This window comes from Microcaecilia unicolor, chromosome 11, assembly GCF_901765095.1.
Source record: "Microcaecilia unicolor chromosome 11, aMicUni1.1, whole genome shotgun sequence".
NCBI lineage: Eukaryota > Metazoa > Chordata > Amphibia > Gymnophiona > Siphonopidae > Microcaecilia > Microcaecilia unicolor.
In genome coordinates, this window is record NC_044041.1 from 130144564 (window position 1) to 130169560 (window position 24997).

Consider the following 24997-nt stretch of genomic DNA (forward strand, 5'->3'; position numbering starts at 1 on the left):
CTCTATTGACTATCTTCATGTCATCCGTGGGACCCAACATTGGGAAGGAAGACATTTGCGCATGTGTGGTGCTACGAAAAGCCTTTTAAAGAGACATTATGCATTGGATGATGTCACCCATATGTAAGATACACTGTCCTACTTGTCCTCTGAGAATGATCTTTAGGCTGCTTTTAACATAAGAACAGTCAAGCTGAGGAAGACCGACGGTCCATCTACCCCAGTATCCTACTTCAAGCAGTGGCCAATCCAGGTCACAAGAACCTGTCAGAATCCCAAATAGTAGCAAGATTCCATACTATCAATCCAAGGGACAGCTTTTTACGACTGGTTTCAGCCACAGCCAATGAGCACATCACATATGACATCACTGAAACGTATCCGCGATGTGTGGAACGCATGTGCTTTCCAGCCAGTAATTTTTATTTTAAGAAGTCTTTATTTAATGGAAACAGGCAGTATGAAGAAAACAGTACTCAATCTCCATACAACAACATAAAATTGTATTATTTATTTATTGCATTTGTATCCCACATTTTCCCACCTCAGGCTCATGTGGCTTACATTACATCATGAGTAGTGGAAATACATAAGAAAATAGACATTTAGTATTGCATAAGGATCTTGGTTACATGATAGTGATAAAGCATGATATTCATATAAAGCAAATATCATAAGGCAATTCTGGTTATATGTATGGGAGTTCACATTTGTTGGTCTTTGTGGTATACCTTGTTAAAGAGATGGGTCTTCAATAGTTTGCGGAAGTTGGTTAGTTCGTAGATTGTTTTTAAGTTGCCCGGCAGCGCGTTCCAGAATTGTGTGCTCAAGTAGGAAAAGGTTGACGCATGCATTAGTTTGTATTTTAGACCTTTGCAGTTGGGGAAGTGAAGATTAAGGAATGTGCGGGATGATTTTTTAGCGTTTCTGGGTGGTAGGTCTATCAGGTCTGACATGTAGGCCGGGGCATCCCCGTGAATGATTTTGTGAACTAGGGTACATATTTTGAACGTGATGCGTTCTTTAAGTGGTAGCCAGTGTAGCTTTTCTCGTAGGGGTTTAGCACTTTCATATTTTGTTTTACTAAATATGAGTCTAGCTGCTGTGTTTTGGGCTGTCTGAAGTTTCTTGATTATTTGCTCTTTGCAGCCAGCATAGAGTGCGTTGCAATAGTCTAAATGGCTGAGTACCATTGATTGTACCAGGTTACGGAAGACGGCCCTTGGGAAGAAAGGTCTTACTCTTTTTAGTTTCCACATTGAGTGGAACATCTTCTTGGTTATGTTTTTCGCGTGATTCTCAAGTGTTAGGTGACGATCAATGGTAACTCCAAGAATTTTTAGGGTGTCCGAAATTGGGAGATTTAGTTTTGGTGTGTTGATGGTTGTGAATTTGTTCGTGTTGTGTGGAGAGGTGAGTATTAGGCATTGGGTTTTTTCTGCATTGAGTTTCAGCTGGAATGCATCCACCCATGAATGCATGATATGTAGGCTCTGGTTGATGTCATTGGAAATTTCCTTTAAATCTTGTTTAAATGGGATGTAGATCGTTACGTCGTCTGCGTATATGTATGGGTTGAGGTTTTGGTTTGATAGTAGTTTGGCCAAGGGTATCATCATTAAGTTGAATAATGATAGCGGGGATGGGACGACTTCCCTATGAAGAAAGACTAAGGAGGCTAGGGCTATTCAGTTTGGAGAAGAGACGGCTGAGGGGAGACATGATAGAGGTATATAAAATAATGAATGGAGTGGAACAGGTGGATGTGAAGCATCTGTTCACGCTTTCCAAAAATACTAGGACTAGGGGGCATGCGATGAAACTACAGTGTAGTAAATTTAAAACAAATCGGAGAAAATTTTTCTTCACCCAACGTGTAATTAAACTCTGGAATTCGTTGCCGGAGAAAGTGGTGAAGGCGGTTAGCTTGGCAGAGTTTAAAAAGGGGTTGGACGGTTTCCTAAAGGAAAAGTCCATAAACCGCTACTAAACGAACTTGGAAAAATCCACAATTCCAGGAATAACATGTATAGAATGTTTGTACATTTGGGAAGCTTGCCAGGTGCCCTTGGCCTGGATTGGCCGCTGTCGTGGACAGGATGCTGGGCTCGATGGACCCTTGGTCTTTTCCCAGTATGGCATTACTTATGTACTTATGTAAGGCCGGTGAGAGGGGGGATCCTTGTGTAACTCCGCATTCAGGTATCCATGTGGCTGATGTGGTCGAATTAGATGTCACTTGGTATGATCGTGTGGTTAGGAACCCCTTGAACCAGTTGAGAACGTTTCCTCCAATTCCGAAGTACTCTAGGATATGTAGTAGTATTCCATGATCGACCTTGTCGAAGGCGCTGGACATGTTAAATTGTAGGAGTAGTATGTTCTTACCAGTTGCGATCAATTGTCTGAATTTAGTCATAAGAATAACTAGTACTGTTTCAGTGCTATGGTTAGACCGAAATCCTGACAGGGAGTCGTGTAGTATTGAGAATTTGTTTAAATGCCAGGAACATAGCAAATAATCCCAACTCACTACCATGCTCACCCAACCAAATCCTCAGGAAACACTGGAAACTTCAATATTTTTATAAAGTTTATAATATAACCCCCCCATCTCCCCTTCACACTCAACCCAGCAAAAAGGGGGGGCCCCATCCCTTCCCCCTCATCCCCCCCCCCTGTGCCCCCCACCCTAAGTCATGTCCTCACCACCACCACATGCCTCAACACAAGCAGTGCAAAACAAAGGGCTCCCAAATTTCCTCCCATTTAGCCAGAGTTTTATGACGTATTGCCCATAGCCTCTACATTTCACAAACGTACCACAACTTGTTCACCCATTTTATCAAAGAAGGGACCTGAAAAGACCTCCAATTGGCAGCCAACGTGACCCTCACAGCCGACATTGCATGTCGAACCAGAAGAGAATGGAATGTGGTCAGGCCCGGAGGTTTCTTGTGAAAAAGAAAAAATTCAGGTGCCCATTTAATAGGCCGACCAATCCACCTTTGAAGACGATACTGGACAGCCTTCCAAAATGCCATGACTTTAACACAGGACCACCAAATGTGACCCATAGTGCCCCTCTGCCCACATTTCCTCCAACACAAGGGGGATGCCGTAGCAAACATGTGGTTCAAGCGAACTGGTGTCAGATACCATCTGTATAAAACTTTTACAGCATTTTCCTTGAAAGGAACGGAAATAGAAACCCTCAATAATGCTGATTCCATAAAAGACCACTCCTCATCAGGCAAGGTCAAACCCAAATCCCTATTCCATCTAACTCTATGCTCGACCAGGCCCCTCACCTGCCTGCGTTGATATGAATATAAGAAAGTGATAAAACCCTTCATACCCTTAGAATCCTCACACAAATCCTCCAGAAAGGAATCCTCTCGAAACACCTTGGACCATATTTCAGCTGAAGACAGAAAATGCCTCACTTGTATATATGCAAAAAGGTCCTTAGGAGAAACTACATAGGACTCAACTACAGTGTTAAAGGAAAGGAATGTATCTTCATCAAAAAATTGACTCCACATCTCAAGGCCAGCCCTAAACCAGGACCTAAACGTCCCCGATTGAAGACCAGGCGGGAAAAGGGGGTTATAAATCACCGGAGTAAATTTAGAGAACCAGGTCAGGCTTGGCAAATATACAATCCCAATAGTGGAATGTAGTCTGAATCGACGGGCACACCTCCCGCCCCAAAGAGCAATAATGCCAAGGAAGCCACATTAAGGAACACAAGGGGCGCAAACCAACAGACTCCTGCTCCAACCCAATCCACTGCTTCTGGGAACTCGCATGAAACCACTCAATGGCAGACCAGGCCTGTGCCGCCTTATAATACCAGTACACATTAGGAACCCCCAAACCACCTTGCCTCTGATCCCTATACAACACCGTTCTAGCTAACCTCGCCCTTTTGTTAGACCAAATAAAGCGAAGAAGACGATCTTGGATACCTGAAAGAAATTTACGCGACAGATGAAGAGGGAGAACCTGAAAAAGGTACATCAAACGGGGTAACACATTCATCTTTAAGGTAGCAATCCGACCAAACCATGATAGATCAATAGACCCCCCACTTCTCTAGATCCTTACTCATTTCCTTCAAAAGAGGGGGATAATTAGCCACAAATAAGTCGGAAAACTTTCCAGTGAGACAGACCCCCAAATACTTGAGACCTCGGGATACCCAATGAAAAGAAAAGGCTTGTCTTAAAGAACTTAAAATGGAGTTTGGAATACCAAGGGCCATAGCTTCCGATTTAGACATATTAAGCTTAAATCCCGATACAGAAGAATATTCCCCTAAAATCTTTATTAAATTGGGCAGCGAAGTTAACAGTTTGGATAGGGAAAGCAAAATGTCATCCGTGAACAGCGCCAGCTTATATTCCTGACCCCCTACCACCACTCCCGAAATATTAGGATTAGAACGAATCGCCACCGCAAGAGGTTCCATGACCAGAGCAAATAACATGGGCGATATAGGGCACCCTTGGCGCGTCCCCCTATATAAAGAAAAGAAGAGTTACCTCCATTAATACGCACACATGCCCGGGGGGACTGATAAAGAACTTGAGTCCAATCCCAAAATCCCAAACCAAATCCCATCTGGTCCACAACACTTAGCATAAAAGGCCAATTAACCCGGTCAAAAACCTTCTCAGCATCTAACCCCAGAAGGCACAATGAGGCTTTTGACTTCGCAGCCACATGAATCAAGTTAACCATCCGACGGACATTATCCTTTGCTTGTCTTCCTATATAATAATTCTCACCTCCAATGTTCTATTGGTCTTGCTGCCTATGTTCGTGACTTCTTCGGAGTTGGTCTGCTAGGCTCCGTAGCACAGGCTGACGTCACCGCGAAAAAAGGCGCTCATTGGTCACGGTGATGATGGACGAGCAAGGGAAGATGAGCGCCGTCAGCAGCAGCGAGTAGGGCAGGTTGCTGGTGTAGTCCGGGTTACACAGCAGTGTTGCCCGCTAGAAGTAGACGCGGATCACGGCGCCGCCGGGGATGGCGATGGGAAAGAGCAGGGCAGCAGCAGCCAGGCCGCGGCGATCAGGAGCCGCACCCGCCGCCGGCTCATCAGGCGCCCGTAGCGCAGCGGGAAGAACACTCGGAGGGAGGGACGACCCTGGAACTCGGAGGGAGGGAGGGAGGGGGGGATGACACAAACTTGGAGGGAGGGAGGGGGGGGACGACGACCCTGGAACTGGAAGGGAGGGGGGGGATGACCCTGGAACACACTCTCATTATCACACACACTCTCTCTCCCTCTCTCACAGACACACCCGCACCCAGTCTCACTCTCTGTCACACACACACACTCGCACATTCACTCTACACACTCGCACATTCACTCTCTCTCTCACACACACTCTCTCAAACATACACACTCTGAGGAAAACCTTGCTAGCGCCCGTTTCTTTGTGTCAGAAACAGGCCTTTTTTTTACTAGTTGAGGAATAAATCCAACTTGATCTGGGTGAATTAAATCAGGTAATACCCTAGCCCAGAGGTAGGCAATTCCAGTCCTCGAGAGCCGCAGGCAGGTCAGGTTTTCAGGATATCCACAATGAATATGCAGGAGATAGATTTTTATACCAAGGAGGCAGTGGTTGCAAATCTATCTCCTGCATATTCATTGTGGATATCCTGAAAACCTGACCTGCCTGCGGCTCTCGAGGACCAGAGTTGCCTACCCCTGCCCTAGCCATTCCATTCGCCAGGACTTCAGCAACGATTTTAACATCGGAATTTAAAATGGAAATCGGATGGTATGAGGCGCACTCCAGCTTATCCTTGCCCGGCTTCAGAATAACTGCTATCCAAGCTTCCATTATAGATGGCGGCAAAACCTGTCCCTCCTGGACCCCGTTGAGAATTTCAACCAAAATAGGAGCGAGTTTATCCCTGAAGGTCCTATAAAAATCATTTGGCAACCCATCTAAACCCGGGGATTTCCCAGACGGCAAATCCTTAATAACTGTAACAACTTCATCCACCCGGATGCTCCCGTCAAGCATAGCCTGTTGCTCTTCAGTCAAGACAGGGAGCTGCAAGGAGGCTAAAAAGGCTACAATAACATCCTGCTGAATAGACGCATCCGCCCTATACAGAGACTGATAAAAAGACTGAAAACGCTGGCGAATCAAGGAGGATTGAGTTAACACTGAAAACTTGCCATCTCCAATCCGCAGGATACTGCGATCAAATCTTTGTTGCCGCAATTTAAGAGCCAACAACCGACCAGGTTTATTGTGATGAAAGTAGTGCAGTTGTTGTTGCTGTCCCCGAACGAACTGAAGTTGCTCCGAATAAATGCTATCTAGTCTTAGCCGTAAAGCTTGTATCTGTCGCAAAATAGAAAGCGAATGCGAGACCTTATAGAGATCTTCCAACCGAGACAGCTGCAAAAGGCAGTCAGCAACCTCCTTTCGCCTGATCCGAGCCTGTGCTGGCTTGTTTTAGAAAAAAATCCCCTCGAAACGGACTTCAAAGCATCCCAAACAATCCCCAGAGAGGGACCAGAATTTAAATTAATATCAAGGTACTCCCTCAGAAGTGAACGAAACTTCGCTAGAATTTTATCATCTTTCAGCAAAGAAACATTTAAGGTCCATCTGGTATCCTTCTCAACCTCACCCAAAGAAGCAAACTGAACCCAAGTTGGAGCATGATCCGAAATAGTAATAGAGCCACTATCAGACCAACAACTTCCCTGGAGCATAGATACATCCAGGAGCAGGTGATCTATATGGGAGTAAGAATCATGAGAGTGAGAATAAAAAGAATAGTCCCGAACTCGTTGATGATGTAACCTCCACACATCCCCCACACCCAAAGTGCGAGCAAAATCTACCAAAGCCTTAGCGTTTTTGACATCACTCGCTGACACCATCCCCGACTTATCTAAAGCTGGATCAAAAAAGGCATTAAAGTCACCCCCAAGTACCAATTTACCATAGGGATCAGATTGAACAATCTTCCCAAGCCTAACAAAGAAATCACCCTGATTGTCATTTGGTGCATAAACAGCAACCAGGGAAAAAGCCAAACTACTTAGCATAACGTGTATCAACAAAAACCTCCCCACAGGGTCCCGCCTGATCTTCAACACTTGAACCTGTAGGGAAGAATGGAGCAATATGGCTACCCCTCGCTTCTTAGACGCGTTCACATCAGACGCAAAGAAAGCATGGGAATCCTGCGAATGGGCCAAAAACTTCTCATGTTCCCTCCTCAAGTGGGTCTCTTGGAGAAAAACAACATAAGGTTTGTGGAACAAAATTTCCTTGAAAAGCTTTTGACGCTTTTGAGGAGAATTCAGGCCCTTAACATTATATGTCAAAAACTTTAAATCCATACTCATTCAAGCATCAAGAAGGTAAAATTATGTATCATACCTGATAATTTTCTTTCCATTAATCATAGCTGATCAATCCATAGACTGGTGGGTTGTGTCCATCTACCAGCAGGTGGAGATAGAGAGCAAAGCTTTTGCCTCCCTATATGTGGTCATGTGCTGCCGGAAACTCCTCAGTATGTCGATATCAAAGCTCCATCCACAGGACTCAGCACTTAGAGAATTACACCCACAAAGGGACACTCTGCCCAGCTCACCACCGCCGAAACGGGGGAGAGGAATTAACCCAGCTCATCCCCACACAAGTGGGGGAGGGGAATCCGTCCAGCTCATCCCCGCGGAGCGGGGGAGGGACACCACCCCGCCGATGCGGGGGGATCTGGCTTATCCTGCAACCGCAACCGCGGGAGGAGCTGACTGACCCTAACACCGCCGAAGCGGGAGGGGTACAAAGCTGCCCTACAGCCGCACGAAGCGGGAGGGAGCGCCGGCAGAATTTATGTCTCAATCCAGCCCCGTAAAACGGAGGGGAGAGGAATGCAGCAGCTCACTGTAACACAAACTCGTCTCAACTCTTGAAAAAACTTGAACACGAAGTCCTCCTGAACAGGAACTGAAGACTAAACTTGAACCTGAAATACAACCAGAATATAAACAGTACAGATATCTGGGAGGGGCTATGGATTGATCAGCTATGATTAATGGAAAGAAAATTATCAGGTATGATACATAATTTTACCTTCCATATCATCATGCTGATCAATCCATAGACTGGTGGGATGTACCGAAGCAGTACTCACCCAGGGCGGGACATAGAAATCCCTGACCGCAACACTGAAGCTCCAAACCAGGCCTCCGCCCGAGCAGCCACAGACAAGCTGTAATGCCTGGAGAAGGTATGGGCCGATGCCCAAGTTGCCGCCTTGCAAATCTCTTCCAAGGAGACGGACCCGGCCTCTGCCATCGAGGCCGCCTGAGCTCTAGTTGAGTGAGCCTTCAGCTGGATAGGCGGCACCTTCCCCGCGGCCACATAAGCCGCTGCAATGGCTTCCTTGACCCATCTTGCCACTGTAGGCTTAGCAGCCTGCAGACCCTTACGAGGACCTGCAAACAGGACAAACAGATGTTCCGATTTCCGGAAATCATTGGTCACTTCCAAGTATCTGATGATGACTCGTCTCACATCCAGATATTTGAGAGCAGAGTATTCCTCTGGGTAGTCCTCCCTACGAAAGGAAGGGAGACAGAGCTGCTGATTCACATGGAAGCGAGAAACAATCTTGGGCAGGAAGGAAGGCACTGTGCGAATAGTCACTCCTGCCTCAGTGAACTGCAGAAAAGGCTCTCGACATGAGAGTGCCTGGAGCTCGGAAACTCTTCTGGCTGAAGTGATAGCCACCAAAAAGACTGCTTTCAACGTCAGGTCTTTCAGAGATGCCCTCGACAAGGGTTCAAAAGGCGGCTTCTGCAAGGCTCTTAGCACCAGGTTGAGATTCCACGCAGGCACCACTGAGCGCAGAGGAGGGCGCAGGTGATTAACTCCCTTGAGAAAACGTACCACATCTGGCTGCGAAGCCAGGGAAGCACCCTTCAGGCGGCCCCTGAAGCAAGCCAAAGCCGCTACCTGGACTTTAAGGGAACTGAGCGACAGGCCTTTCTCCAGACCTTCTTGCAGGAACGCCAGCACTGAAGAAATTGGAGCAGTAAATGGAGAAAGTGAACCTGCTTCACACCACGCTGCAAAGGTACGCCAAACCCTGGCGTAAGCAGTAGAAGTAGAGCGCTTCCTCGCTCTCAGCATAGTGGCGATGACCTTGTCTGAGAAGCCCTTCTTCCTCAGACGCTGCCGCTCAATAGCCAGGCCGTAAGACCAAAGGGGGAGGGATCCTCCATCACCACGGGACCCTGATGCAACAGGCCCTGCTCCACTGGCAGCCGCAGAGGGTCGTCCACTGAGAGCCTGATCAAGTCCGCATACCAGGGACGTCTGGGCCAGTCTGGACCCACCAGGATTATCCAGCCCGGATGCTTTGCCACCCGGTCTAGTACCCTGCCCAACATGGGCCAGGGTGGGAACACATAGAGAAGCTCTTATGTCGGCCATTGTTGGAGAAGAGCATCTACTCCCAGAGATCGAGGGTCCCGTCCTCTGCTGAAAAAGTGCGGCACTTGGCAATTGGCCGATGACGCCATCAGATCTAGGCTCGGCTGGCCCCAGCACTTCGTGATGTCCAAGAACGCCTGAGCCGATAACTGCCACTCTCCGAGATCCAAGGTATGGCAACTGAGAAAGTCCGCCTTGACATTCATGATTCCGGCAATGTGGGCCGCTGACAGCTGTTCCAGGTTCGCTTCCGCCCACTGGCATAGATTCATGGCTTCCTTGGCTAGAGGGGCGCTCTTGGTACCTCCCTGGCGGTTGACATAGGCCACAGCCGTGGCATTGTCCGACAGGACCCGTACTGGCTTCAACGCCAGTACCGGGAGGAACTCCAAAAGCGCCAACCAAATGGCTCTGAGTTCCAGGAGGTTGAAAGACCACTTTGCCTCTGCAGGACACCAGAGCCCCTGCGCTGTCCTTCCCATGCAGTGGGCTCCCCAGCCTGTCAAAGAGGCATCCGTCGTGACGACAATCCACTCCGGGGTCACAAGAGGCATCCCTGCAGACAACTTGTCTGTCTTCAGCCACCAGCTCTGCGCCTTGCGCACTGCTGGGTCCAAGGGAAGGCACACAGCATAATCCTCCGACACCGGAGTCCAGCGCTGCAGCAGAGAGTGTTGTAGTGGTCTCATATGAGCCCTGGCCCAGGGCACTACTTCCATCGTGGCCGTCATAGAGCCCAACAGCTGCACACAGTCCCAAGCACGAAACGGAGAGGCTACTAGGAACTGGTCCACCTGAGCCTGAAGTTTGACAATCCGATTGTCCGGCAGGAACACTCTGCCCACTTGGGTGTCGAATCGAACTCCCAGATACTCCAGGGACTGAGTCGGGCGCAGCTGGCTTTTCTCCCAGTTGATGATCCACCCCAGGGAGCTCAAAAGAGCAATCACCCGGTCCACAGCTTTGCCGCACTCTGCATAAGAGGGGGCTCGGATCAACCAGTCGTCCAGATAAGGATGGACTTGTACTCCTTCCTTTCGCAGGAAGGCCGCGATGACCACCATTACTTTGGAGAAGGTCCGCGGAGCAGTAGCCAACGGGAGGGCTCTGAACTGGAAGTGTCGGCCCAGGACTGCAAAACGCAGAAAGCGTTGATGAGGAGGCCAGATGGGAATATGCAAGTACGCTTCCTTGATGTCCAAGGATGCCAGAAACTCCCCTGCCTTCACTGCCGCTATAACAGAGCGGAGAGTCTCCATGCGAAAGTGCCGAACTTTCAAGGCCCGATTGACCCCTTTGAGGTCGAGGATAGGCCGTACAGAATCTCCTTTCTTTGATACCACAAAGTAAATGGAGTAACGTCCCTTGCTAAGCTGATTTTCTGGCACCGGAACGACCGCACCCAGGCGGATCAGATTGTCCAAGGTCTGCTGCACTGCCACAGCTTTGACCGGAGACTTGCAGGGAGAGAGTACAAACCCGTCTCTTAAGGGTCGGCAGAACTCTAGCTTGTAGCCGTCTCTGATGACTTCCAGCACCCAAGCGTCTGAAGTTACCCTGGTCCACTCGCCCAGAAACGAGGACAGGCGTCCTTCCAATCTGCACTGGGCCATGGACCAGGACCCCCGTCATTAGGTACGAGACCCTGGGGGAGGACCAGAGGGCGCACCTCCGGGACGGCGGTCTCTGCGAAAGGAATGCTGCTTGGGGGAGAAGTTTCTCTTGAAGGAAGAGGGGGCAGAGGAGCCCGACTTGCCCGGGCGGTACCGACGGGCTTCCTGAAACCGTCCTCTGGAGTTACCGGGGCGAGCACTGGCCCGAGCCCTGACCTCTGGTAACCTCTTGCCCTTAGACATGCCGAGATCGGTTACAATTTTGTCCAGCTCGACCCCAAAGAGCAGCTTGCCTTTAAAAGGCAACTTAGCCAGGCGGGACTTAGAGGCGTGGTCAGCAGACCAATGTTTCAGCCAAAGCCAGCGCCGCGCAGAGATTGTCTGAGCCATACCTGTAGCCGAGGCTCTCAAGACATCATACAGTAAGTCTGCCAAATAAGCCAAGCCCGATTCCAGGGCCGGCCAATCAGCCCTCAAGGAAGGATCCGAGGGGGAAGCCCGCTGCACAATCGTCAGGCACGCCCTGGCCACATAGGAGCCGCAAACTGAGGCCTGCAAACTTAAGGCAGCCGCCTCGAAGGACAACCTTAAAGCCGCCTCCAATCTTCTGTCTTGGGCGTCTTTTAGGGCCGTGCCACCTTCCACCGGCAACGCCGTTTTCTTAGTCACCGCAGTGATTAAAGAATCCACGGTAGGCCAAAGAAAGGCCTCACGTTCACTTTCAGGAAAAGGATAGAGGCGGGACATAGCCCTAGCCACTTTGAGGCTCGCTTCCGGGACATCCCATTGAGCCGAAATTAAGGTGTGCATGGCATCATGCACGTGGAAGGTTCTAGGCGGACGCTTCGTCCCCAGCATAATGGCGGAGCCAACAGGGGCTGAGGGAGAGACGTCCTCTGGAGAGGAAATCTTCAAAATGCTCATGGCCTGCACTAACAGGTTGGGCAAATCCTCTGAGCGAAAGATCCGCGCTGCAGAGGGGTCATCCGCTCCATCCGAGCGGGAATCCGTCTCCTCCAAGGAATCCCCAAAGGACCGTTGGGAGAACTCAGATACGCTGCCCTCATCTACATCAGAGGAGACAGAGTCCTCTAAGCCCTGGGAATCCACCCGAGGGCGTTTACTTCCGGGGGCCTCAACCCCTTTGTCGGACAAGGGAGAAGGGGCAGCGTTTTGCATAAGGAAGGCCTGATGCAGCAGCAAAATAAACTCGGGGGAGAAACCCCCCAGACTGTGTATTTCAGCAGCCTGGGCCACAGCCCTAGACGCACCCTCAACCGGCGCTCGCAAGAGCGGGGGAGAAACATGCTGCGCATCCAAGATGGCGTCCGGCGCGACACTCCGCGAAGGAGCCGCGCGGGAAGAACGGCGCTTAACTTTAGCCGCTTTTTTGCCGTCGCCCAAATCAAGGGCGGCCATGGCATGAACTTCTCCCAGCTCAAGGGCGGCCCAAGAAGAAGCCGTCCGAGCAGAGTGGCCAGCCAAGATGGCGGAGGCGAGCAGCGGGGGATGGGCGTTTATGGCGGGAAAAACCGCCGCACCGGAGGAAGACCCGGGACACTGACCGACCTCCAAACTGACACCCAACAAGGGCGAATCAGACTTTAAAACCCCCGCATCCCCGCTAGAAGCGCACACGCGGTCCGGGGAGCGATTCTTCGCGCCCTCGCCCTCCGACGCCATAGGCCACGTGGAGATCAATCAGGGAACCCCCTGCCCACTATAAAAAGGTAAAAATTACCTGCTTCTCGCTCCGAGCTGTAACGACCTGGTGTCCCAGTGAGTAGCTGCAATAAACGTTTAAATAAACGTCGAAATAAACGCCCTTAAGGACGTGCAAAATTTTTTTTTTTTTTTTTTTTTTTACGGAGCCAGCGGGAGGGGGGAGAAAAGGAGGGACCTGGCGCCACCAGGTTTGCACTTGCTCAAGAAGAGCCCTCAACCCCAGGTACTCAACAAAACCTAAAGATTAGGCTTGGAGACCTAGCCAGAGCTGCTGCTGTGTGTGACCACCACCTGCTGAGATAGAGAACATACTGAGGAGTTTCCGGCAGCACATGACCACATATAGGGAGGCAAAAGCTTTGCTCTCTATCTCCACCTGCTGGTAGATGGACACAACCCACCAGTCTATGGATTGATCAGCATGATGATATGGAAACTGGAAGCCACTTCTGGCCAAGGCATGGTGGGTGGATGAGGGCACGCAAACCCCCCCCCCTCCACAACCCCCCCCCCTCCACCCACACCTCCCCCTCCCCTTTCCCCACACTCCATACAACCCCTGAACCTTCCCTCCTTCCTCAGCCTCAACCCCCCTTCGGTATACTATCAATTCCAAACAACCCTCCCCCTTCCCCCCACACACCAATCAATGGCCTCAAGAACGACCAAAATGGGAAAATAAAGAGAAAAAAGAAACATCACTATACCCTATCCAGCAACCCAAACCACCCCCCTACCCATCCGCTTCAAGCATCCTGTCCCCCCCTTTTATTATACAACCACTGCCAACCAAACACCCGCCCCCCCCCCCCACCCATTTTTAACAAGCAACCCTCTACAGTGTTGTACCTGAGTTAACAACCGACCATGCCATTCTCCCAATTAACCCTAGTTAAGAATTAACAAAAGAGCACAAAACAGTCACAGTGTAAAGTCAGTCTCCTTGTGAAGTAATCCTTGATTTTGGAGCCACCCATTTCCACTTTTGCAGGCGCTCTTTTGCAGATAAAACAACAGGCACCGGGGGAACCGAGGCTGAAGACAACCCTGCCTCGTGCAATATTTTCCAGGCCCCCGCAAGATGGCAGACCTGGTGCATTTTGCCCCCGATTGTAAAAGTCAGTGCAAACAGGAATGCCTATCTATACGCTATTTTCCCCTTATTAAGAACTTCCAGTGCTGGACTCATCAAGTGCCTTTGGGACCAATGTAAAAGCAGAAAGATCTTGAAAAACTACGCCTTAGTGCAGAAATTGAAAATGTTGGAGATGTGTAATTTTTTTGTGATACACTTCGTTTTGCATTGTTATCTTCCTCTAGGATCATTTAGATGGTGAGGTATTGTAAGTAACATAAGGCCCGGGGAAGGTTGAAGAGGGGTAACTTACATCTCACTATGACCACTTTTTCTTTCTTCCATAGCCCGATCCCTGTAAAAAGGAGTTGACACATGCCAACACCTCACTCATGCAGGAAACTGAGATCGCCCTTTAGTGCTCATGAGGTTGTATGGCAATGACGGGTAAGACAGGCACAGGATTCCCATCCTGTTGAGGGAACCTGAGTGACCTGCAACCTAAGACAGCCTGCGACCAGAGCATTAACATAGTAAGAAATAGAGGCGAGACACAGGTCCAGGTGCAGGACTAGGCTGTGGTTTATGTTTCCTGTAACGCAAGAATAACAATCTTTAAGCTGATTGGTGAGTAATCTCCCTAAGCTCAACATGTACTTGAAAAGGAACTCAATTGCTCCCCTCTGAGATAGATGGGACTATAGCAGGGGTTCAACACAAGTGAAGCTCTCACTCTCAAAGGCCTTCAAGGGGGGAGATGTAGATAATGAGCACGGGTGTGCATCTTGAAACAGAAGGAAAGGGCACTTTGAAACAAGGCAAAAAGGCAAAAGCTATGTGAGCTGGAGACTCCTGATCTGATAAGACATTCTTGCGTGCAAGCAGGCGTGGGAAAGGGGCAATTATGAAGAGAAGGAAAAATGTGGCTTAGCACTAGAGGGGAAACAGATGGTATTGAAAGAAAACAGAATGATCTTTGAGGAAGATAACTGCTGAAGTATAATGAAGCATTGTTTAAATTTGAGGAAGATAACTGCTGAAGTATAATGAAGCATTGTTTAAAATAAAGATATATAAACAGTTGAAGCTGTATATTACTCCGGAGAAGTAGTCACAGTGAATACCTTTTTGTGTACCAGGGCTCTTCTCTCGCGAGAAACTATACGAGTTCTGCCCTTGTAAATCCCCACCCGCAAACTATGCAACATCAAAAGATATGCATATAGTTATAGAACAGCACGTAGCTGGATTACTGGCATTTACGTGTATATTTGGCACCAAAATGTTGGTGCTCACCTTATAGAATTACCCTCTAAGTGCTTTAAACAAAAAAAAACTGGGATAAATTAAGGGGTAGATATTAACCAGGCAGGAGAAGTTCCTTCCCAGTTAAACTACAGTAAGCAGGTCAGCCCCGGATTTTCAGCGGCATCAACCGGATATTGCCACTGACAATCCGGTGTGACAGTAGCAGCACTATCCAGTTAGTGACTGATTAGTGATAGTCCAGAGACAAAGTTGGAACAGTGCCAGGGCTCTGGTTAGTGGAGATATCCAGTCTGCTAATTGGGCAAGTGCCCGGATAAAGCTAGGACAGCAAACAGGCTGTCAACATTATCCAGGCACTTCTCCAGGAACTGGTCTGCATATTGCCAATACTCAGATAAAATTCTGGCAGCCAGCCATAACCTGGATATTCAATGCTGGAGCTCAGATTCAGCCCGCATTAGCCAGTGCCTTTAAATTCACTGACCATCGCGGATCTAAATATCGAGGGAAGATGTAGGAGGGGGTAAAATTGCTAAATAGACATGGAGGGGAATAATCGAACGGGCCGCAAAAAGCGGTTCCCGAACCGTATTATCGAAAAAGATGGCCGGCCATCTTTCGTTTCGATAATACGGTTGGGGCCAGCCAAATGTCAAAGATAGCCAGGTTTGAGATAGCCGGCATCGGTTTTCGCCCATAATGGAAACTAATGCCAGCCATCTCAAACCCGGCCAAATCCAAGGCATTTGGTCATGGGAGGAGCCAGCATTTGCAGTGCACTGGTCTCCCTGACATGCCAGGACACCAACCGGGCACCCTAGGGGGCACTTCTAAAAATTAAAAAAAAAATTTAAATAGCTCTCAGGTGCATAGCTCCCTTACCTTCGGTGCTGAGCCCCCCAAATCCCCCCCCAAAACCGACTCCCTACAACTGTACACCATTACCATAGCCCTTATGGGTGAAGGGGGCACCTACATGTGGGTACAGTGGGTTTGGGGGGTTGGAGGTCTCCCATTTACCACCACAAGTGTAACAGGTAGGGGGGACGGGCCTGGGTCCACCTGCCTGAAGTGCACTGCACCCACTAAAAACTGCTCCAGGGATTTGCATACTGCTGTCAGGGAACTGGGTATGACATTTCAGGCTGGCATAGAGGCTGGCAAAAAAGTTTTTGTTTTTTTTTTGTTTTTTTTGGGTGGGAGGGGATTGGTGACCACTGGGGGAGTAAGGGGAGGTGATCCCCGATTCCCTCCGGTGGTCATCTGGTCAATTGGAGCACTTTTTTGAGACTTGGTCCTGAAAATAAATGGACCAAGTGAAGCCGGCAAAATGCTCGTCAGAGCCAGCCATCTTTTTTCCATTATCAGCTGAAGCCGGCCATCTCGTAACCACGTCCTGTCCCGCCCCCATCCCACCTTTGCTACCCTGCCGAAACGCCCCCTTGAAGTTTGGCCAGCTCTGTGACGGAAAGCAGTTGTAGCCGGCCAAAATCGGCTTTCCATTATACCGATTTGGCCGGCTTCAGGACATGGCCAGCCATCTCCCGATTTGTGTCGGAAGATGGCTGGCCATCTCTTTTGAAAATAATCTGGATAGTTATCTATCTATCTGGATAGTTAGCTGAAAGAACTAAACACACAGGTCAGAAGACTAGAAAGAGCATGGACAAAAAAAAGATGAACACACACTTAAAGAATGGAAACAGTTACAAAGAAAATACAAATACAGCATCAGACATACCAAAAGAACGTATTACAAAACCATAATAGGACCAGATTACAAGGACACACACAAACTCTTTTCACTCGTAAACAATCTCCTAAACACCACATGGATCACCTCGAACAACACAGACACCCCATCGGCAGCCAACCTAGCGAAGTATTTCAATGAAAAAATCACAAAGCTCCGACGCATGATACCAAGTAACACCATTGAATATTCATGCATCCTTGAATGCTTAGACCCAATACCCGGGGAATACCCAGCTGATCGATCATGGACCAACTCTGACTTAATTTCAGTAGATGAACTCACAAACTGGCTCAATAAATATGCCAAATCTCAGTGCAAACTCGACATTTGCCCTACCAGCCTAATAAGAGCTGCACCCAAACAATTTAAAAAAGATCTCACGAACCAAGTAAACTATAGACTCCTACATGGTCTCTTCCCCACGGAAAATGGAAACATACTACTCACTCCGTTGCCAAAAGATGCCAAGAAAAGCACAATGGACTTAACCAACTACCGACCAGTCGCCTCTATCCCACTCACTACAAAGTTGATGGAAGGCATAGTGACGAAGCAGCTCACGGATTATCTGACCAAACACTCAATTCTACACAAGTCACAGTCAGGATTCCAATCAAATCATAGCACCGAAATCATACTAGTATCTGCAATGAACTCCTTCAAAAAAACAATTGCAACCGGCAAGAACATGTCTAGTGCCTTCGACATGGTGGATCATGGAATACTATTACACATACTAGAATACTTCGGAATCGGAGGTCCAGTTCTCAAATGGTTTAAAGGATTCCTCACACTAGATCCTACCAAGTTATAACGAATACTGCCAGATCACCGCCTTGGACACCGGAATGTGGAGTCCCTCAAGGATCCCCCCTCCCTTTCATCTACAATCTTTAACCTAATGATGATACCACTAGCCAAACTCTTGGCCAATCAAAACCTTAACCCCTACATATATGCCAATGATGTCACAATCTACATCCCGTTTAAGAGTGACTTAAACGAAATAACCAACGAGATCAACCAGAGTTTCCAGATCATGCACTCATGGGCGGACTCATTCCGGTTAAAGCTCAACGCAGAAAAAACCCAATGCCTAGTCCTCACCTCCCAATACAACACAAACAACTACTCCACTATAACCACACCTTACTGCACACTTCCTATCTCATAAAACCTGAAAATTCTTGGAGACACCATTGATTGAAACCTCACACTCGATACCCACGTGAAGAACACAACGAAAAAAATGTTCTAATCGATGTGGAAACTCAAAAGAATTAAACCTTTTTTCCCAAGAAACGTCTTTCGCACCCTGGTACAGTCACTAGTAATAAGCCACTTGGACTACTGCAACGCTCTGTACGCAGGCTGTAAAGAACAGACCATTAAAAACCTACAAACAACCCAAAACACGGCAGCCAGACTCATCTTTGGAAAACCTAAATATGAAAGTGTGAAGCCCCTAAGAGAGAAACTACATTGGCTTCCGCTCAAGGAACGTATTGAGTTCAAGATCTGCACAACCGTGCACAAGATCATTCACGCAGACGCCCCACTCTATATGCTAAACCTAGTGGACCTACCGCCCAGAAACGCCAAAAGATCGGCCTGCAAATTCCTCAATCTGAATTTCCCCAGCTGCAAAGGAGTGAAACACAAACAGGTTTATGCTACGACCTTTGCATAGAAAAGCACACAGTTTTGAAATGCGTTACCCAAGGCCCTGAAAACCATGAACAATCTAACCAGCTTCCGCAAAGCTCTGAAAACACACCTCTTTAACAAAGCTTACAAAAGTCACCCTCAATGATACAAATCATCCCCCAAACCACCCAAGCACACCTAAAACACTTCTCACACAACCTATCCAACATCTGCCCATCTAAATCCTCTTTTACCTCAGCTTATGATCAACTGTATTTAAATCATGTACTGACTTTATCATAACCTTACTCTGTAAGCCACATTGAGCCTGCAAAAAGGTGGGATAATGTGGGGTACAAATGCAATAAATAAATAAATAAATACATACATTTATAAAAAGGTGCAATAGAAATCAAACAAAATAAAACATGGAAAAGAAAATAAGATGATACCTTTTTTATTGGACATAACTTAATACATTTCTTGATTAGCTTTCGAAGGTTGCCCTTCTTCGTCAGATCGGAAAGAAGCAAATGTGGTAGCAGATAGTAAATAAAGTGAAACATCCAAGCATTACTTAGGTGCACAAACTTAGCTATTAACCCCCAGATTCTATATAGTGTGTCTTCGTATTCTGTGTTGCACTCGCAGCTTAATTATCTTAACAAGCCAATCAGTGCAGATAATTGCCACTTAACAAGCAATTATTGATACTAATTGGCTTTATTTAGAATTTATGTGCACAACTTGCTAAGCATATTCTGTAAAGTGCATATTCTAATACATGCAGCCAAAAAGGGGTCATGGCCATTGCCATGGAATGGGTGGTTCATAGGCATTTCTAAAAATTATGCATGCTTTTGATGGAGGTACGGATCTGGTAATAAATCACTGTTGCAGGGAACCATGGACAAGTTCTGACATTTCTAGGTCATGAGACATTCCTTTTGACAGAGCCTGGATATCGAGTAGATGGGTGGTTTTTCAGACACATGGAGAGTTAGGAATGGATACATGTCTCAGCCCATCCTGTACATTATCACTATGCTCCCGCAACTGCGAAGTACAACAGGAGGTGGGTTGGAGGCGCGGGGGGGGGGGGAGAGTGGGGGGATAAACAATAAAAGTTTGACCCTGTTTAAATGTTGGGTGATCTACGTTATAAACGTTCTGTTATACTGCCATTATTATTGTGATGTACCATATTGAGGTGTCAATAAAATAGTTGAAACATAAGCATAAAAAAAAAAAAATTATGCATGCTTTTATAGAATGCACCTGCTCCGCACCCAAGTTAGTTGATGGCATTTATACCACGTTTTCTTTGGCGTAAATTTCCACGACTAGATTTAGTTGCATGGATGGGCCCTAGGTGTATTCTATAAACCACACCTAACTTTAGGCGAAGTTTACAGAATACACCTAGGCGTATTTTTTTCAGCGCTGATTTTTACGATGCCATATACAGAATGTAGCCTTAAGTGTGTGATAACTTAGCATGTATAAGTGGCATAGCACAAATAGCAAGCATAAAGATTGTCACATGCTTTCCATGTGGGTGCTCTCCTTGCCCTCTGGTGGCCAGAACTGGTGGCTGCTATGGACTGTTTTCTGCTGTCTTCCATGTTCCAGACTTCAGTGAGTCCGGTCCGGATTTTCCAGGTTGCCAGCCTTGCTCTGCTGGGTTGTTCTGGAACAGCACCCTTACTTGGCTGGTGATTTACTGCAGCTGTGGGTCAGCTGCTGAGGGGCTTATTAGCTTCTGTGAGCCTTGCTTGCCTGGCCTTGGTATCAAAGGTCATCCATGAGTTCCTGGTGGTTTGTTGGAGTTCCTCTGAAAGTTTCCTTTGTGTTGGACCCTGCCTGTTCCTGGACTTTGACTTTGCTTGCTTCCTGTGCCTGTGACCCTTGGCCTGGACCTTGCTTTCCGCCTGCCTATAGACTCTGGTTAGTTTATGGATTACCCGTGTTTGCTGCCGGCCCCTTTGACCTTGCTGTGCTACTGGATAATGTTTATTGTCTACTATTAAAGCCTCTTCTAGTTATATTCTGGGGTTCCTGCCTGTTGTGTTCAGCACTGCTTTCTGCTTAGGTGATTTGCCTGCCGCTGCCGCTCCTCAACAGTGGCCCAAGGGTTCACAAACCTAGTTCCTGCTTTGAGAACGTGACAAAGATAAACTAATGTCTTACTCATTTAATCATCTGTGGATTTTCAGCAGCGTCATTTATAGAGAACTGCTAAGAATCTGCATAAACCTCATGTATTTCACCCTCCTCTGAAAAATGCACTACATATACATTAAGTACATAAACTTAAGGCTAGCCTCAGTCTTAAAAACAGAGTGTGAACAGCAGCAAAATTGACAAAGAGACTGGTGGCACCTTATAGGGTGACCAATGTATTGAAGTGTGAGCTTTCAAGGACCAGAGGACCACTTTGTCAGATGCCTCAATAAAAGTATTAAATCTACAGGATGCCATCAGCCTCTGACATTAGAAACCAAAGTTATACTAGGATTTGGTGCATCTCCTAACTCCTCAATATGGCTTTATCTTCTCTGCTTCCAGCAGAAAATGTACAGCCTTACACCAGTTAAACTCAAGCTTCTAAGTTACAAGCAGTGAAAATGGATTGATAAAGGGAGATGAAGCCAAAGAAATACTGGTTTATTTTGGCTGTGGCCTCTTTTTTTCCCCCCTATGGAGGAAAATGACATCCTAAATTAAATATTGTTCTTTCTGCAATTCCAGCACTAAAATGGCCTGTTTCCATACAGACATTTTTCACTCAAAGAACTCTCTCTACAGAGTGCACATTGCCAGTTTTGAGATCCGATCCTATCCCTTGCCTAACCAAATAAGACAGTCCAACCTGCTCTTACAAGGCTCCAAAAATGGAACTTCTACTGCCCAGGTTATTAGAAATCAAATTTCACCCAGCCAGGACATAATTCATTTCCAAAGAAAGACTTATGTCAATAAGGTTCTACCAACTCCAATACTCACCAGAAAGAAGGATTTATCACAGAGAGGTTGTGCTGCATGCTGCAACTCTGACTTCAACATGTATCTCCGGCTGGTGGGGCTCTAGAAAAACAAAAAAGAAGAAGAAAAAGAGCAGATAGATCATGCAAGCTATCCAAATAAATGGTCAGAAATATAACAGAAACATAACAAAAATCTGCCACACATATAAATGACTCATGTGAGAAAACATTCCACTTTAGGAATGAATGACACAGTGACTTTTCAGCACTTGGATAGTGCACAAAGATGCTAAACAGAAGACTACAATTTTGGTCACAAGATAACATCCTATTAGAAAAGTTCAAAAAAGGTGATGAAATGTAGTCATCCCTGTTAATTTATTTTCCTTTAGTCCTGCTGCATCATTCTGTACAACTGGGTTGTATCCCCTTCCTAACAGCAGATGAACGTACAGAAACTGACTTTTCCAGTGACATCTCCAGTATAAGGACTGGTGACTTGTAAACAACTTCAGTACACCTCTGCCAAAGCAGTGGAAGGTCTCATATACCACAACCATGCCCCATCGAACCACTGTAGCCATAATTCAATAAAAAACAATTTAAGAACATTAGAGAGAGAAGCAAAGAACTCAATGAGTCCCCTGAACCGAAGTCTTCCAGGGAGGGTCACGAGATGATGCAGCAGGACTAAAAGAAAGAAAAACAGGCATGACTAAATTTCACCTTCCTTAGTGTCCAGCTGCACCACCTTGAATGATTGGGATGTACCCAAGCATGAAACTCACTGGGCAGGGGAAGAAAAAGCCCCTAAATGATGGTTCTGCCAAAGTCTGAATAGGCTCTGGCTAGCACATCCAGTCTGTAATTCAGTTTAGTTACAACAAATGAAGCACTGACCAAGTCGCACCTCTACAGATATTCTTCAAAAAAAAGTGCTCAGGTCTTTATCCAAGATGTCACCTGAGCATGAGTCGAGTGCATTCAGAGACCAGAAGGGCATCTGTTCCAGCAAATACTGGTGGCCTCAGTGGCTGCTTTTATTCAGCATGTGATGGAAACCTTTGACGCCACCTAGCCATTATAGGGCTTTGGAAAAGGAAGAACAAATGATCAGAGAGACAAAAACATTCATCTACTGCAAGTACCAAAGCAGAACTTTGGGTGGAGCCTCCTGGCCCTCGAGTCTGCACCCAAATACAAAATGGAGGGCAAGAAGATTGCTTGATCCACATGGAAAGAAGAAATCACCTTCAGGAGGAATAAGGGAACTGTGTAGATGGGCATCAAGCCTCTGCTGGCCCGACTTGACAGAGCCTGAAGCTCCAACACTCTCCTGGTTGAAGCAATCACCACCCAGAAAGATTGCCTTCGAGACAGCCCTTAGGGACTCAAAGCTTATTAAGTACCAGATTTGAATTCCAAGAGGGAAGAAACTGTCAAATGGGAGACTGCAAATGAGCAACCCCCTTCAATGTCCCTATTGTTGAGAAGTAGTCGAATGGTTAGTGCAGCGGACTTTGATCCTGGGGAACTGGTTCCAATTCCCACTGCAGATCCTTGTGACTCTGGCCAAGTCACTTAATCCTCCATTACCCCAGGTACAAATAAGTACTTGTATGTACTATGTAAACCGCTTTGAATGTAGTTGCAAAAACCACAGAAAGGCAGTATATCAAGTCCCATTCCCTTTCCCTGAGCTGTTACTGAAACCCGCAGCATCTTGCCACCGTAACAGGAGAGAACCAGTAGATGACTTGCTAGCTTTGAGCAAGGTGGTTATGACAGTGAGAGAGAATCTGCTATTGTGTTGTTTGACTGTCTCCTACAGCTCTAAACGCCCCGGGTCAACTTTTGAGAGCCCTCCGGTTGTTTCCAGCAGGTCAGGTCCGGGACACTGCTGGCCCTACCCCTCAAGTGACATCACTCCCAGGTGTGGGCTGAAGAGGCCCAGACAGGTGTCAGAGAAGAGAGTGCCTGCTATTGTGCTGTTTGCCTGTCTCCTGTAACTCCAAACTCACCAGGTCAACTTTTGGGAGCCTTCTGGTTGTTTCCAGCAGTGCCAGGTAATGTCTGGGACACTGCTGGCCCCACCCCTCGAGTGACAACACTCCTGGGCATGGGGTAAACAGGCCAGACAAAGCAGCATGACTAACTTTGGGGGAAGACGGTAGATTTTGGAAGAGTTGAGGAGTCAAATTGAGGTACTGTTGGGGAAAGGGAGGTAAGGGGCTTTGTCTGGTTGTAAGCATTTGAAACCAGGGGTTACAGATGATTTGAAACATGTATCTATTGTTAAAGAACATATATGTTAAGAATAGGGTTGATGAATACAAGATATGTGAAAAACAAGACAGCTGTAATTTTTGATCTTATAGAGGAAGATGGCTATGATGTGTTACTGTAGCTTGGTTGTTAAAGTCAGATTTAGATGGTATGAAATATTGTCCATCAGGTTTCAAATGGGAATGGGTATGCAGGAAGTATGAGGGGGAAGAGTGGTTATACTTTTCAAGAAGCGTTTAGAATTTAAGGTGATATGTTCAAAAACTAAGGAATTTGGGGATGTATTAGTCATGTCTGGTAGAGATTTAGATTTGTGTTTAGTCTATAGTCTTCCAGGATGTATGAAAACTGATTGCTCTTTTTTTTATAGACTTTATATTCAGTTTACCTATATCTGTGGATAGATAATCTATTTTAGGAGATTTTAACATTCCTTTGAATCCTTCAGATTTGAGTTTTTCTTTTTAAATAGACTGTAGTAGCTTTCAAACCTCTACTGCTGGGTCTAAAATGTGCATCAAACGAAGTAAACTCTAAAGCTGTTACCTTCTCACTAATGCATGGAAATATTCTATTCCGTACGTACAGGTCTCCTGAGTGCATAAAAAAGTTCTCACATACAGCCGATTCTGCCAATTTGTATAGGAAAGCAGAAGGTACCTTGTGTGAAAAATTTTCCAACACTCTAGGTTTGAGAAAAACTTCGGTGAAAATTCACAGAGGTTCTAGTAAGGAGCCTCTTGACAACATTAAGGTCTCCCCGGGGGGTTGTATGTCTTTATGAAGCAGCAATAGACCATGGATTCTTAACTAGAAAAGAAGGAAAAATTAGGTTCTTACCTTGATAATTTTCTTTCCTTTAGTCACAGTAGATGAATCCATTAACTGATGGGTTGTATCCTCCTACCAGCAGGTGGAGATAGAGAGCACTGTAAAACCACAATGACCTTGGACGGCTAGCCCCTTCTGCCTTCAGTATATGAAACTTCCAAAGCAGAGTTAGAAAGAAAGGTAAAATAACATGAACTTTCCTCACAGTGAACAAACGCCCCAGAAGCAGAGCAATAACCAACAAAGGAGGGACATTCTCAACCTCCTGCAATAGAACAGCATGTAGAAACTCTGAGAACTGATCTTCAACTCCTCC

At 46.8% G+C, this 24997-nt stretch overlaps 1 protein-coding gene across 1 annotated transcript in view; it reads right to left on the bottom strand.

Annotated features, from left to right (window-relative positions):
• Window positions 1-24997, bottom strand: part of MUS81 (MUS81 structure-specific endonuclease subunit) — a 261421-nt gene that overhangs the window by 205456 nt on the left and 30968 nt on the right. The window contains exon 6 of the mRNA XM_030219968.1: window positions 21584-21664. Within this exon, the coding sequence (XP_030075828.1) occupies window positions 21584-21664 (81 nt within the window). The remainder of the gene's footprint in view (window positions 1-21583; window positions 21665-24997) is intronic.